Below are 17,007 nucleotides of genomic sequence, written 5' to 3'. Positions count from 1 at the left end.
ACCACTCACAGAATAAGCACATAAAGAAATAAGGCATCATGAGCAATTATTCACAGGAAATAACCAAATAGCGTATCTATGAGTGAAAAATACATTGAAATAAAAAAATCTCATCAGGTGAATTTAAGAGTTGACTCAAAGAGATGCAGAGCAAAGAAGCAAGCCAAACTGTGTTACAAAAATTAGGAGGGCATGTGCTATGATGAGTACTGGGTGTTATATGCAACTAATGAATCACTGAACACTATATCAAAAACTAATGATGTACTATACAATGGCTAACTGAACATAATAAAAAAAATAAAGATAAAATCCTAAAAAAACTTGCTCAGAAGGTAGCACAGATTCATAGAAGGAAAATAAGAAAGAAACACAGAGAGAAGGCAGGAGCATATGGAAGTGGTGAATAAGAGTTGCATGTCCATTTTGTTCCAAGTATCCACGTGTTATCACTAGCTCCTAAGTTGGATAAAAATATTTCCAAGCATTGGAAGGCCTTTTATTTTATTTTTATTTTATTTTTTAAGATTTTATTTATTTATTTGAGAGAAAGAGAGAGGGGGTATGAGCAGGGTAGGGGGGGAGAGGGAGAGGGAGAAGCACACTCCCCACTGAGCAAGGAGCCCGACATGGGGCTCAATTCCGGGACCCTGGGATCATGACGCTTAACCAACTGAGCCACCCACCATCCCCTGGAAGGTCTTTTGGAGATTAACAAGTCTACCCCTCCTCCTCCATTTTACATGTGAGGAAACAAATAACCAGAAAGGTTAAGGACAGGCAGAGCTAGAACCAGTGTCTGTCTCACCGTTCTTTCCCCTATGGAATTTGTTTTCCACCTGGTTGGAAGGGAACCAGTTGGAGGGGAAATGGGGAGACCAGGACCTTGGAGAAACTTGTGCACATGTACAGGAATGTTCACAACAGCACTGTTTGTAATAGTCCATGCATGCCTGGACATAACCCAGATGTCCATCAGCAGGAGAATGGAGAAGCGAGCTGGTATGGTCATATGATGGAATACTACAGAGCAGTGAAAGTCACAGACTACAGCTCCTGGCGACAAATGGGATGACTCTAAAAACCTAACACAAACAGAATGGCTCCATTCATAAAAGGTTCAAAAGCAAAACACAAAAAACTAAAAATATTCTTTAGGAGATACAGTGATGGTAAAATTATGAAGACAAACAAGGAAGTTACCTTAAAAGGCCAGAGTAGTGTTGCCTCTATTGGAAAAAGAGAAGTTCGTGACTGTGCTGACTGCACATGGTTCCTTGGGTGTTGACTTCATTATTAGTTTGTAAACTGTTTTTTGTATTATGCCCTTTTCTGCGTGTATGAGAGAGATCACAATAAAAAGACCAAAAAGCAAGGTTTGGTGTTCTGCAGTACAGTATGCTCCCGTATTTGGTTTGGGTTATGTTTTATTTGCTTGTTTGTAGTGAGGAGAAAGAAAGCATTCCTTAACATACACATAGAAAAGTTCTGGAAAGGTAAACAATCTGTTGGCTATGCAAATGGAATTGAAGGTCTAGAAATAGAAGTTGAGAAGTATTTTTATGCCGTTTGAATGTTTTATCATATGGTTATTTTTATAGCTTTATAACAAAACTTCACAAAATAGAATATTTAAGTAGTCTAGTGATTCACCATTTAGTCCTGGAGTGGGGCGGGGGGTGTTTTGAAGAGAGTAGGGAAGAGAGAACACACATAATTTTTGAGAGTGCCTTCATTGTCAGTCTGCCCACATATTCCTCTCTTCTACTCCTTACCCCTCAGCATTCTCCGATTTGGCTCCCCCACTCTGATGTGTACAGCTCCCTTTCCCTAAGTCACAAATTACTCAGCGAATGAGTGTGAATAATGTGGAGCCCACAGAAATAGGTCAACAGATGAAGTTTTAAAATATTAGCTAGACACTTTACCTATTTTGTGCAGTGAGGTAAGATATAATTCAGTCTTCACTTTCCAGCTTTTGTTCACCAATAAGAAGTTAAAGGAATTTACCTGACTTAAACTGTAATTTGAAAGAAAGGGATTAAAAAACAGGATGCATTTTATGTTTTCAATCTAGAAAAACAAGTTAGATTAAAAGCTGGATTAATACTTAAACAGTCTCAGATATCCATCTGAAATGAAACCACTTCTATCAGTTCAGTGATACGACTTTATATTTTCAGTAGCAAAATACATTTCATGAATGTTTCATCCTTGGTAGTGAAATCTGTTTATCTGCTATAATAAAAGGAATGGATTGCTGCCTACCCAGCTCAGAGCCAAGTTTTGTTTGTTTCCTGTAGTTAAGAGCCCACCTTAACACTGAGTTTATTAGCACAAAAATAAACTTGTGGCAGTTTGGGGGCTATGTGTTATCTTTAAAATTTGCTATAGATGTTGTATGAACAGGATTTCAAATAGTATCAAATTAAAAGTGACCATTTCTACTCATAATGATGTCTTTGCTTTTTGAAGCAGAAATTATTTCAACAAGAAAAATAGTTTACCTGTGGGGGTAGGAGTGTTGGTAGCCCTTGATTTTTATTCATATTGATTAGACATCCATATTTGTATCGATTGATTGCTTAATTCAGTGGGGAAATGCATGCTAATAAATTGGCATTCTTGTAATGGGGTACATAAACTCTATTGCAGTTACTTGCTATGTTCGTTTCCTTTATAATTACTTAAAATTTGTGAAGAAAATAGTTTTGCTCTGAGAAGTATTCTCTGCCTTTCTACAGAAAAATGAATTAATAAGCAAATTTGGAGAAAGTACTTTCTGAATTAACGGTATCATCAGATTTCATTTGAAATGTCTCTGGCAGTGGTTTTTCTTTCTATTTTATAGGTTGGTTTGGCTTCTATTCAGGAATTGCAGCAGCATCTCTTGCTTAAGAAAAAAATTATTTCAAAATCTTACAAAACTTTAATAAACCTGGTTCAAGGGAAAGATGATAGTACGTCAAGTGCAGAGAAGGTAAAATTAATCATGTGACCATTTTATCATTTTATGAATTGAAAATCTACAAGTTATTGAAGCATTACTTAAATTGGAATATTTGGATATTTTAGAAAATGCCACTTAATGGATCCAAGAAGCAAAGTGGCAGAGATTATAATGCTGGACTTTCATGACTTGAAAATATTTGATTAAGGAGCCAATATTTTACCAATTTGCAAATTATTCTGTAGGATATTAAAATCTCAGTAATCAGGAACCTTGGGGAACAAGTCCTCTTGTTCAAAAGATTTAACTATTAAACTTTTTTTATTTGTATGATTTGCATAGAAATTACCCCTAGGTGAATTATGTACTTTCTGACTCCTTAAACAGAATATGCAGCATATTATTCAACCTTTCATTGATGAATATGTAATTTCATCAGTATTATAATTGTTCTTTTTGTCTGTTGCAATGTTCATTTCTAAGGGTATTTATTCTTCTGGTTAATGCCCCTAAATTGCTATGCTTTTTTAGTGTTTGTATCTGCCTTTTATAATTTTACTCTCATTTTTCTTGTGGTTGACCAGCATAAGAACCTCTTTAGGTACCTTGCAGTTGCTTATGTCAGTACAGTAATGTAGAAAGTTAGCAAAAGCTCCCTGACTTCATAAAAAATAGTATTTATGCACATTAATTCCATACAAAGACAACATAGCAAAGTTACAAATAAATCAAGAAAAGCTAGCATAGAGAAATTTAATCCAGTAAGTTTTTTCCCTCAAGTCACCTTAGTGCCTAGCTCTGATTTTCTTCTAGATTGACCATTCTCATAGCAGTCTATGCCTTGTGTCTGTATTTCAGTCTTAGCAATATGAGGACTTGGGTCCAAAATAGGATTCCGTTAATGTGAGAATCATAACAAAAGCACATCATGTTGCATTTCCGTATTACAGTACCAATCTCTTGGGAAAGCTCATGAAGGTCATTTTTAAAAGTCTCCCCATTTCCCTTCGCCACCTCACCCCAACTATTTTGCCAGTATTATTATTATTATTATTATTATTTTAGAGCAGGAGAGAGAGAGGAAGGGCAGAGGTAATGGGAGAGAGAGAATCTTAAGCAGGCTCCATGACCAGCACAGAGCCCAGCGCGGGGCTTGATCTCACATCCCTGAGATCATGACCTAAGCCAAAATCATGAGTTGGATGCTGAACCGACTAAGCCACCCAGACACCCTGATTTTGCCAATATTAGAAAAGGGGAAGAAATGTTTAAAAGTGACTGCACTGAAACTACTGTGTGCAAGGCACCATTTGGGGCTGTTTATGTGATTAATTTTAAAAACAATTCTGGCAGGTAGCAAAAATTTCCCCAGGTTTCGAATGAATGGCCTGTCTCAGAGCTCACAGCTACTGGCAGAAGCATCAGATTCCTAGGAAGTTGTTTAGTCCACTAGAATGTAAATGCCCATATCTTTTTTCAGTAATTACTGCCCACATAGAAGGGCAGGATAGAGTAGTTGTTAAGATAGAGCATGGGCTCTGGAACCAGTTGGCTTTGGTTCAAATCCCAGCTCTGCCATTTGCTAGCTGGGCGACTTTGGGCAAGGTACTTAGCTTCCTTTTGTCTTGTTCTCCTTATCTGGAAAGTGTAGATAATATTACCGACCTAGGGTACTAGGGGTTTTTTTGTGTGAAGGTTAAGCAAATTGAATCACGAGCGACATTAAGAACAGTGCCTGACACATAGTAAGCATTCAGTAAGTGTTGTGAATTATTATGGTTATTACTCCTCCTCCTCCCACCATTTCTATTGTTATTATAAATCCATATGTGCATGGAAATGAATGAGTATGGCCTGGACTTTAAGAATACAATTTTAGCCATAATTGATCAGCAGTCCAAAGGTAATCAGTTTTATTTGGACAAAATTTTACAGTTATAGGTTTAGTACAAGTCACTTTAATAATGATTGGATTGTTTTCAGCATGCCTGGGACACATACTGTCAGAATTTTTTCAAAATGGATTCCAAGTTTATGTCTTTGCTGGCTCTGTTTTGGATACCTCATCTTGTTTCCAATCAAGCCATGCTTCTTGATCTGAATAGATAGTTAATTACATATAAGTTCTATAAATTTTGTTTTAGTGATATATAATCTGTAACGTACAATATTATAGGTGACAATTTAAGATATATAAGCTATAAGGCCTGACGAAAAGCTGACTTACATTATTTTTGTAGTTTCGCCACATTTGGTAGGTTTTTTTTGGTAATCAGTTATTTAACATGTTTTTCTATAAGGCACATCTTTTTACTCTTTGTGGTAAAGAAGAAAATCCTGTCTGTACCTTTGATGAAAGGATACCAGACAGTTTTCAAGATTCAGAACAGCTAGTAAAGAAGATATGGTATCATGTAATAGATGACAGCTTGGTTGTTGGAGTGACAACCACATCTTCTTTGAAGCTGTAAGTATCATGATAACATTATCTTGATGGTCTAGAATAGCACTGTCCCACAGAAATATAATGTAAGCCACATAAGCAATTTTATTTATTTTTTTTTTTTTTTAATTTTTTTATTCTTATGTTAATCCCCTTACATTACAACATTAGTTTTAGATGAAGTGTTCCATGATTCATTGCTTGTGCACAACACCCAGTGCTCCATGCAGAATGTGCCCTCCTAAATACCCACCACCAGGCCAACCCATCCTCCCACCCCCCTCCCCTCTAGAACCCTGTTTGTTTTTCAGAGTCCATCGTCTCTCATGGTTCGTCTACCCCTCCGATTTCCCCCACTTCATTCTTCCCCTCCCGCTACCTTCTTCTTCTTCTTCTTTTTTTTTTTTTCTTAATATATATTGCATTATTTGTTTCAGAGGTACAGATCTGAGATTCAACAGTCTTGCACAATTCACAGCGCTTACCAGAGCACATACACTCCCCAGTGTCTATCACCCAGTCCCACATAAGCAATTTTAAATGTTCTAATTAGCCATATTAAAAAATGTAAATAGAAACAGGTGAAATTAATTTTCACAATATCATATCCCAGACAGTATCATTGCTGAGGGATAAACAATGTTCTGTATTAAAAAGCAGATTTTATTCAAGTTATTTAGGGGAGTATAAAATAGAGTTTTTACTTTAGAGTTATTTGCATTCTAAACTATTGCCAAAATAAACTCTTTAAAAAATGAGTATTGTTTTTCTTGTTTAAAAAGAAGGGGGAGAACCTACCTCAAAAGTAAAATCCAGCATTATTTTACCATTCCTTTCTCTCAAGGAAGTTATTTTCCTGCAGTTCAACATATTTACAATGTTTTTGCTTTCCTGTTTCAAGAAAAGTGCTATTACAGGATCTTTAAAAATGTGTTTGGTTTATATACTTGATTTTCTGATATACTTTATGTTTGAAATGATGTTTCCTAGGAAAAGAGAAATTTTTTGTTGTTTGTGTAGCATTTAATCATCTCTTTTATTTTAAAGAATGAGCTTTAAGACTCAACTCTGGATTTTTTACAGGTCCCTGAATCATGTGACTTTATCACTGTTAATGGATCAAGCTCATAGCTCCAGCCGTCGGCTTATTAAGTGTCAAAATAGGGTTATCAAGTTGACTAGGGATTTTTTCCCAGCACCATGCTCAGTGCCATGTGAAATAGGATCAGAGGCAAAAAGGATCAAGTTGGCTGTTGACAGTGAGGAAGAGGGAGAGGAAGAGGAAAAGGAAGACGAAAGCTTTTTTTGTGAACAGTCATCTGAGAAAGAGTGTGTACAGGTCATCACTGCTGTAACATCTCTTTCACCACTTCTAGCATTCCGTAATTTTTGTTGCACTGTGCTGCTACAAATTAGGGAGAGGGGAAATGGTAACTCAGAAGGTCATTATACTCAGTGCGGCAGCCTTTTTTTAAGTCTAGAAGACCTTTCAAGTAGGCAATACCTGCTGGTATTTCCAAAGAAGACACCTATAGGTAATTTTTGTCGGTACTTTTTAATCGTATACCTAATTGACTTAGAAAATTTCAAGAACTCTTTTTACTTGATAATGGACAGTTTAATGACAGAGCTTGTGACATGTTTTTCTTGTAGAACACATGGAGGATCTGTTTGCACTTCTCACAGTGTTTAACAAAACTTGTTTTCAAATCACATCACCCAGCTATTCTCTGACTTTAATGAAGACATGGCTCCTAGAACACATGAAGTGTGAAGAAATCAGAGAATTTCCCGAAATTTGCTTTTGCAAAATGCCAGGAAGTTTCTATGGGACACTCTTCAAGTGGAAACAAAAAACACCATTTGAAGGGATTTTAATAGTCTATTCCAGGTAATGCCTATCAAATTGGAGTATGTCCAGAGAAGTTAGTGCGTATGTGTGTGGTCCAAGAGCCATCTCCACAGTAGAGATCTGTGTCATTGTGGGACATGTCCAGGTCATTGCCTGGTATAGCCTCAGTGGACAGGTGGCCTCATGTGGAAACTAGAGCTGTTTTAACTTGGTGTTTGTTTTGGGCTTTTTTTTTTGGTTGATTAGGGCCTAATAGTTATTTTAAGATTTCTACTTACCTTTCTCCTGCAATGACATTTTAAAAAATATAATATTAATCTTATTACTCAGAGAGAAAATTAATCATGAAGCAAGTGCTGAACATCAACTGACTTGGTATAGAATATGTATATTTGATTGCTACAGTCTGAATTATATCAAAGATCACATGCATGCATTATTGGTTCTATTCATCATGAGAGGATTTATAAATGAGTATTAATTACTATAGTAAGTTGTATACAACTGCTTTGTGCTGTCCCAAGTTTTATAATGTTATGTTTGGTTTTTTATTCCAGGAATCAAACAGTTTTGTTCCAGTGCCTTCATAATCTCATCAGAGCTCTCCCTATAAACTGTTTCTTCAAAAATCTAAAATTCGGAAGTGTCGATTCCCTAATTAATCATTTGGCGTTAACTTTGGAGAAGGAACTGGTTATCCTTGGTTCTCTTTCTTCTGCCTTAGTTAAGGTTGAAAACAACTTGGTGCAAAGTTGTGAAGCAAGCAAAGAAAAGAGTAGTGGTGTGGTGGCTTTATCAGACAGAGAGGAAAACATCCAGTCCTACAGAAAAGAACTTCAGAGAGAAAAGAAGCAAATATTGGGGACGGACCTAAAAGTGAGTGGTGCTCTTTATAGAGAAATGACTTTGAAATTAGCTGAGGTTCAGCTGAGATCAGACCTTGCTGCCCAGAAACTGGCTGGTTTATAATTATAATCTTAATTTGATTTATTTTAACATATGTTTTCTCTGCCAGGACATTTTGGTTCCAGATTTGTTTTCATTTTACATTATATGCTTCCTTTGCAAAAATAAAGATTGAAGCTTGTAGAATTGTAGGTATTGATGCACAAAATAGCATGCCTTAGCGCAGCAGTTCTCAACCCGGGGCCATTTTGCTTCCTTCTGCCCCCACTCCCCACCCAGGGGCATTTGGCGGTGTCTGGAGACATTTTTTGGGGGGTTGTGAGAAGTAATTGGGGTTGGGGAGGGTGAGGTTGGGGTGCTATTTGCATCTAGTGGGTGGAGACCAGGGATGCTGCTAAACATTCTACTGTGCACAGGACAGCTCCCACAGCAAAGAATGATCCTGCCCAAAATGTCAGTAATGCCAAGGTTGAGAAATCCTGCCTTAGAGTTACCACTTAAGTGAAGGCAGAAGTGATCTAACAGTATTTTGGTCTAAATCTTCAAAAAACTTAAATAGTCCTTTTATTGTATCCTGTTTAGTAAAACCTAGCATATAAAAATTAGCTTCAAACAGATAAGGTTATTAGGATTCACAAGTTTCTGTAAACATCAAGCTCCTGTGGAAATTGAAATCGTGGAGTGTCTGGGTGAGACCATTAAAATGAAAATCTTTGAACCCCTTGTTAATTTAAATTTTATTAGAGAGCTTCTCTGAAATTGTGTAAGTCTATAGGAATATGAAAATTTTAGGGCGTTTCTCTGAAAAGCCTATTTCTTTCAAAAAGCTAAGCATACCGCATAGGCCACTATTTGAAAAAAATTGAAAATGCCTTTAAGCCATTTGTAATTCCAACTCTGGGCAAAGCTAAAATATAGAATTCTAACTAAAGTAACTTAAAGAATATGATGCTCCTTAGGGACTGAGAAATTTAAAAATAAGTGGAAATTCACTTAACAGTTAAAAAGTGATTTTTAGGGGCGCCTGGGTGGCTCAGTCGTTAAGTGTCTGCCTTCGGCTCAGGTCATGATCCCAGCGTCCTGGGATCGAGCCCCGCATTGGGCTCCCTGCTCCGTGGGAAGCCTGCTTCTCCCTCTCCCACTCCCCCTGCTTGTGTTCCCTTTCTCGCTGTGTCTCTCTCTGTCAAATAAATAAAATCTTTAAAAAAAAAAAAAGTGATTTTTTTTTTAAGGGGTCCAACGAGACATTTCAAAAGGGTAAAAATTTAACCTATTCTTTTTGGAAAAATAAGAATGCTGGAGTAATAAGAGAATGTCAGGAGAGGGGAAGACACAAAAGGATATGGGCCAAAAGGAATGTTTCTGATTCTTTTTGCTCTAAAATCCTTAAGTGAGTTGGAAGTTTTGATCTGAGTTGAAAGAAACAGATGATTATAAAAAGTGGCAATTCATGCTTGCAGCTCTGAAGTGCTAATTCCCGCCATGCCTTCAAAATGCTCGTGCTTAATGATCTGGTGTTGCAGATGGGGTTTAGAAAATACAGGTTATTATTTTCTTTTTATGATTGTCCGTATAATATGCTACCTCTTGTTTTTGTAATCCATTACAAATGGAGATAGAACCTTACAGCTCTATTTCTTTGAAATGTCGATAGAAAAGATTTCAGACTTTCTGGAAATGGAAATGGTATAATTTCAGGATTAATTATGGAGATCTGGAAGCGGTATGTGTCAGTAGGTACATTGAAACTGCCCGTGACATGTTCTGAAACAACAACCATGTATAAAATGTGGGAACTAAGTTGAAAAATGGAGGCTGTCAAAAAGTAAACAGAATTTAATTATAATAGTTTATCTGTAGGAAAGTTAGGATAATACAAAAAAAGCATGTTGCTTCTTTTTTATCTATAAAAGCAACCAAAATGTATTCATCTATATACATCAAATAACCTCTTTGCAAGTGAGTTTTGTATTCCAGTATATTTTTCCTACCCACTACAAGTAAGAACAGCCGAAGTTTGAGGGAATGATGCCCTTGCCACTCTCTCATGATTCAGTAGTGTTTGCATGTACCCGTAAGCACATTCCCCTGACCACTGTCCTGGTCATGAATCTGTTCCCCTCAAAAACATGCTTCTCCCAAATCCACACTGAAGTGAAAATGAGCCTTGTTTTAGAACAGAGCACACCACAGTTTTCAGACACAAAACTTTTTGTTGTCCTCCTGATCCCTTAACTAAGGAATGCATGCAAGCCAGCTTATGATGTTATTCAGTTTGGTGACTAGGATGAGGGAGGGGGAAGAAATGTAATATTTATTGATGGCCAACTATATGCCAAACAGTAAGCTTGAAAAACACATACAAGCAAATATCCATATCCATACATATGTGTGATTACATCCTTACAGCAACCCATAAAGTGTAATTATTAGTATTGTCCCCAGTATGAACAAAATGTTAGACCAAATTAAGGGAGTGCACCTAAGCAAGTTAATGCTATACACCCTTGTTACAAAGATTTTCAAAATGAGCAGATCCTTTTAGAATTCTAATATATAAGTGAATCTTTTATTGTCCTGATAACATCTCTTTATACCATATAAAATTGAATGCTCAGTTTTTTCCCAGTCTTAGAAAAGATCTAATTAACTTACTTCTCTGCCTGCTCTTCCCAATTAAGGCAAAAACATCAACTGTCCAAGCTAGAAACCTATGTAATGCTTTCTCTCTCTTGCCTAGAACTTGGACAGTACCAGATATTGAGAGGTGTCCTTTTTCTTCCTTATATTCAAACTTGTGGAAACATTATTTTCCATTCTAAGAATTTGAGAGTGAAAACTATTCCTTAGGTAACCCCATCTGGAGAAAGGCTTCTAATGCCAAAGCCAGTATGGTGTAATGGAAAGAATGCTGACCCATAAACTGTGTACTTAATTGAATCCTCTGGTTCGTTCTGTTTTCCCTTTTTGAGTTGCCTGGATCTGTTACTTGAATTGCTTTCTGCCTCAGCAAAATCGCCCTCTCCTATAAAAATCCTACTGTTCAGTATCTTCACTGTGCCGTTGGTCTGGCCCCTTTCTGGGATCTTATTTCAATAATCCTGTCTTGCCTTTTTATTCAGTAGGATAGCAGGCACTGTCAGATAGTGAGTGGTCGGTCATAAGGGCAGAAAGTCAGAAACCTTCTCTGCCCTCACTGTTCCCCTTTTCTCTGTGCATAACTGAGGCCAGCCTAATGGTTCTGAGTTCAGCTAGGAAAATTATTTAGTATCTTTAAACTTTATCTTTAATTACCCATGTCCTCACAGCAGCAGTCACTTACCCCAAAAGTACAAGCAGTGTTATGGGCCAGTAAAGCATGCCATCAGCTAAAACATTTATCACTAGATATCCAGTCAATCAGGAGTCGGAAAAGAGTGTGATGCACTCTGTTGATTGCCTTTTCCACATTGATTTCTTCCTTTTCTTGTACCAGAACTCTCATTTTGGTCAGGAAGCTTCTTTCTACAGCTCATGTGATTGGGAAGGTAGACCCTATCCCCAGTTCCAGAGCTTAGTCCTGAATAGTCTAAGCCAGTTAATGTAAGACATTTGCCTGGAAGCTGCTATGGGCCTGGGATGAGCACAAGACCTAAATTGGGCCTAATTGGACTGAGGGCCTAAAACAACTTGGGGTTTTGGTGAGGACGAGGCTCTTCTGTCCTGCTGGAAGTGGGTGGCCCTAATTTAAAAATCACGGGAAATTAGGTGTTAGAATGAATCTGACAGTACAGCCTGCAAAATTGTTTTATTGTGCCGCTGAATCAAACCTAAATCCCACCCTTTCCTGGGACTACTTTATTACTTCAGAAAAAAAAAAATTGCTTCTAACCGAAATCAAGATTTTGGTTAATTGCACCTGAAAACATTCCTCACTGCTAGACATGTGAGGGGGAAAAAGAATTCCAGAGAACAGAACTGACTGTTGGACATGTGGACTCCCAGGACAGGAACAGTTTACTGCAGAAACAGGATGCTTGTGCTTGCTGAAGGAAGAGTGGGAAAGAGCTACCTACTCCTTGCCCCACATGCACCTTTCCTTTCTGGGCAGTGGCTCCCTGGCTTTTCTGGGTTTTGTTTTTGATTTTTTTTTTTTTTAGTTTAAAATCAGTTTAGTTTGTACCTGATAGTAGTTTATATCTGAGATAAGCTTTAATTTTTAAAAAATTCTTTATCTTTTCTCTGTTCCTTAGCTCAGCTTCCCTCTGGTATTACACCAGGCCACTTGCTCAATGATGCCTTCCTCAGTGGGTTAGAGATTTGTGTCAGATTATTTAACCTTTCTCATGTTTCCTGTTTTATTTTTTAATCAAATTTTGCTTTTTATTTTTAAGTTGTAAAAAACTTTTAATTGAATTAGAGTTGACACGAAGGTAAGATTATACATGTAAGGACTATATCTATTGTGTTTATAACCCTAGCTGTATCCTCTCCAGTAGGAAGAGAAAGAAGCCTTTATCAATTTTGACTTTCTAAGAGTCTTTGTGCTAGGAAAAACAGATTTGATATTATGGGACTGTTTTGGAAATAGAGTAGTACTGCTATATCAAAAGAGATGCACAGCGTTATTAATTTAGAGCTTGTAGCTTTTTCAAAGGTAACAAATAAATGTACTAGAACATGAGTGGTTACCTTTTAACATATACTAAGGAACAAAAGATAACCTTTTCTAACTTCATTCATTCTAACCTCATTTAAAAAAAGATATATGATGGGAATTTTTAGTGTAGTTTTTGTAAGCCTGATGAGATGCTTTAAGGTTTAGAATTACTAAGTAATTTGGTTATGTCAAGTGCAATAATAAAATCCTCTTATAAGTTATTCAGGCAGGAAACAAATATGCTCTCACACTCAAAAGATTCCGGTAAATGTAGTAAAAACATTGGGAGTGAGGCCAGGCAGTAGCATCTGAAAGGAGCCAGGACCAAATAAATGTATTCTTGATAATCTGCAAAATTGTCAGAGAAAGTGAACATGTAGTACATGTGTTGGACCAGAGAAGGGGAGGTGGGATTTTGTGCAGATGGTCTGGTGTTTCCTGTAGCTGGTGGCCACCTGGAAGGGGAAAGAATTAGCCTGGAACTATAAATAGTAGGAAAAATAATTATAAAGCCTTTTGGCTTATAAAGTCAGTTTGTAATAAAACAGTGCCATATACTCTGACAGTTTTATGTTAACAAAATGCACCTATTGTTAAAAAAAAAAAAGATTAGAAGATCACATTGAAATTATCTCTGAGGAAAAAAATAAAAGAGATGTACAAATCAACAAAAATATAAATTTGTTCATATAATTGAAATATCAGGGAAAATGCAGTCCATGTTATCTTCAGTCCTGTGGTGGACAAGTTCTTAGAGTTAATTGATGGCCCCTGCTGAGTTTTATCTTTTTTTTAAAAATTTTTTTATTGTTCTGTTAATCCCCATATATTACATCATTAGTTTTAGATGTAGTGTTCCATGATTCATTGTTTGTGCATAACACCCAGTGCTCCATGCAGAACGTGCCCTCTTTAATACCCATCACCAGGCTAACCCATCCTCCCACCCCCCTCCCCTCTAGAACCCTCAGTTTGTTTTTCAGAGCCCATCGTCTCTCATGGTTCATCTCACTCTCCGATTTCCCCCCCTTCATTCTTCCCCTCCTGCTATCTTCATCTTTTTTTTTTCCTTAACATATATTGCATTATTTGTTTCAGAGGTACAGATCTGAGATTCAGTAGTCTTGCACAATTCACAGCACTTACCAGAACACATACCCTCCCCAGTGTCTATCACCCAGTCACCCCCTCCCTCCCACCCCACCCCCCACTCCAGCAACCCTCAGTTTGTTTCCTGAGATTAAGAATTCCTCATATCAGTGAGGTCATATGATACATGTCTTTCTCTGTTTGACTTCTTTCGCTCAGCATAATACCCTCCAGTTCCATCCACGTCGCTGCAAATGGCAAGATCTCATTCCTTTTGATGGCTGCATAATATTCCATTGTGTATATATACCACCTATTCTTTATCCATTCATCTGTCGATGGACATCTTGGCTCTTTCCACAGTTTGGCTATTGTGGACATTGCCGCTATAAACATCGGGGTGCACGAACCCTTTCGGATCCCTACTTTTGTATCTTTGGGGTAAATACCCAGTAGTGCAATTGCTGGATCGTATGGTAGCTCTATTTTCAACTTTTTGAGGAACCTCCATACTGTTTTCCAGAGTGGCTGCACCAGCTTGCATTCCCACCAACAGTGTAGGAGGGTTCCCCTTTCTCCGCATCCCCGCCAACATCTGTCGTTTCCTGACTTGTTAATTTTAGCCATTCTGACGGGTGTGAGGTGGTATCTCATTGAGGTTTTGATTTGGATTTCCCTGATGCCGAGCGATGTTGAGCACTTTTTCATGTGTCTGTTGGCCATTTGGATGTCTTCTTTGGAAAAATGTCTGTTCATGTCTTCTGCCCATTTCTTGATTGGATTCTTTGTTCTTTGGGTGTTGAGTTTGATAAGTTCTTTATAGATTTTGGATACTAGCCCTTTATCTGATATGTCATTTGCAAATATCTTCTCTCATTCTGTCGGTTGTCTTTTGGTTTTGTTGACTGTTTCCTTTGCTTTGCAAAAGCTTTTTATCTTGATGAAGTCCCAATAGTTCATTTTTGCCCTTGCTTCCCTTGCCTTTGGTGATGTTTCTAGGAAGAAGTTGCTGCGGCTGAGGTCGAAGAGGTTGCTGCCTGTGTTCTCCTTTAGATTTTTGATGGACTCCTGTCTCACATTGAGGTCTTTCAACCATTTGGAGTCTATTTTTGTGTGTGGTGTAAGGAAATGGTCCAGTTTCATTCTTCTGCATGTGGCTATCCAATTTTCCCAACACCATTTGTTGAAGAGACTGTCTTTTTTCCATTGGACATTCTTTCCTGCTTTGTCAAAGATTAGTTGACCATAGAGTTGAGGGTCCGTTTCTGGGCTCTCTATTCTGTTCCATTGATCTATGTGTCTGTTTTTGTGCCAGTACCATGCTGTCTTGATGATGACAGCTTTGTAATAGAGCTGGAAGTCCGGAATTGTGATGCTGCCAGCTTTGCTTTTCTTTTTCAACATTCCTCTGGCTATTCGGGGTCTTTTCTGGTTCCATACAAATTTTAGGAATATTTGTTCCATTTCTTTGAAAAAAGTGGATGGTATTTTGATGGGGATTGCATTGAATGTGTAGATTGCTCTAGGTAGCATTGACATCTTCACAATATTTGTTCTTCCAGTCCATGAGCATGGAACGTTTTTCCATTTCTTTGTGTCTTCCTCAGTTTCTTTCATGAGTATTTTATAGTTTTCTGAGTACAGATCCTTTGCCTCTTTGGTTAGATTTATTCGTAGGTATCTTTTGGTTTTGGGTGCAATTGTAAATGGAATTGACTCCTTAATTTCTCTTTCTTCTGTCTTGTTGTTGGTGTATAGGAATGCCACTGACTTCTGTGCATTGATTTTATATCCTGCCACTTTACTGAATTCCTGTATGAGTTCTAGCAGTTTTGGGGTGGAGTCTTTGGGGTTTTCCACATAAAGTATCATATCATCTGCAAAGAGTGAGAGTTTGACTTCTTCTTTGCCGATTGGGATGCCTTTGATTTCTTTTTGTTGTCTGATTGCTGTGGCTAGGACTTCTAGTACTGTGTTGAATAGCAGTGGTGATAGTGGACATCCCTGCCATGTTCCTGACCTTAGGGGGAAAGCTCTCAGTTTTTCCCCATTGCGAATAATATTCACTGTAGGTTTTTCATAGATGGCTTTTATGATATTGAGGTATGTACCCTCTATGCCTATACTCTGAAGAGTTTTGATCAAGAAAGGATGCTGTACTTTGTCAAAAGCTTTTTCTGCATCTATTGAGAGGATCATAGGATTCTTGTTCTTTCTTTTGTTAATGTATTGTATCACGTTGATTGATTTGCAGATGTTGAACCAACCTTGCAGCCCAGGGATAAATCCCACTTGGTCGTGGTGAATAATCTTTTTAATGTACTGTTGGATCCTATTGGCTAGTATTTTGGTGAGAATTTTTGCATCCATGTTCATCAGGGATATTGGTCTGTAATTCTCCTTTTTGATGGGGTCTTTGTCTGGTTTTGGGATCAAGGTAATGCTGGCCTCATAAAACGAGTTTGGAAGTTTTCCTTCCCTTTCTATTTTTTGGAACAGTTTCAGAAGAATAGGTATTAATTCTTCTTGAAATGTTTGGTAGAATTCCCCTGGGAAGCCATCTGGCCCTGGGCTCTTGTTTGTTGGGAGATTTTTGATGACTGCTTCAATTTCCTTAGTGGTTATAGGTCTGTTCAGGTTTTCTCTTTCTTCCTGGTTCAGTTTTGGTAGTTGATACATCTCTAGGAATGCCTCCATTTCTTCCAGGTTATCTAATTTGCTGGCATAGAGTTGCTCATAATATGTTCTTATAATTGTTTGTATTTCTTTGGTGTTGGTTGGGATCTCTCCTCTTTCATTCATGATTTTGTTGATTTGGGTCATTTCTCTTTTCTTTTTGATAAGTCTGGCCAGGGGTTTATCCATCTTGTTAATTCTTTCAAAGAACCAGCTCCTAGTTTCGTTGATCTGTTCTACTGTTCTTTTACTTTCTATTTCATTGAGTTCTGCTCTGATCTTTATGATTTCTCTTCTCCTGCTGGGTTTAGGCTTTATTTGCTGTTCTTTCTCCAGCTCCTTTAGGTGTAGGGTTAGGTTGTGTACTCGAGACCTTTCTTGTTTCTTGAGAAAGGCTTGTATTGCTATATACTTTCCTCTTAGAACTGCCTTTGCTGCATCCCAAAGATTTT

General features: G+C 37.6%; 1 protein-coding gene across 2 annotated transcripts in view; it reads left to right on the top strand.

The window, feature by feature from the left end:
* Window positions 1-8,476, top strand: part of FANCB (FA complementation group B) — a 28,399-nt gene extending 19,923 nt beyond the window's left edge. Inside the window, exons 5-9 of one of the 2 annotated variants that reach the window (XM_034999684.1) lie at window positions 2,852-2,980; window positions 5,251-5,417; window positions 6,477-6,928; window positions 7,047-7,284; window positions 7,803-8,476. In XM_034999684.1, the coding sequence (XP_034855575.1) occupies window positions 2,852-2,980; window positions 5,251-5,417; window positions 6,477-6,928; window positions 7,047-7,284; window positions 7,803-8,214 (1,398 nt within the window). In that variant the 3' untranslated portion in view covers window positions 8,215-8,476. The remainder of the gene's footprint in view (window positions 1-2,851; window positions 2,981-5,250; window positions 5,418-6,476; window positions 6,929-7,046; window positions 7,285-7,802) is intronic. The other variant, XM_034999691.1, reaches the window with a different exon arrangement.
* Window positions 8,477-17,007: the final 8,531 nt, after the last annotated feature.

This window comes from Mirounga leonina, unplaced genomic scaffold (assembly GCF_011800145.1).
Source record: "Mirounga leonina isolate KUSES-001 unplaced genomic scaffold, KU_Mleo_1.0 Mir_101595, whole genome shotgun sequence".
Classification (NCBI taxonomy): domain Eukaryota; kingdom Metazoa; phylum Chordata; class Mammalia; order Carnivora; family Phocidae; genus Mirounga; species Mirounga leonina.
Note: the sequence above shows the minus strand (reverse complement) of the source record. Positions and strands in the feature narration are given on the sequence as shown.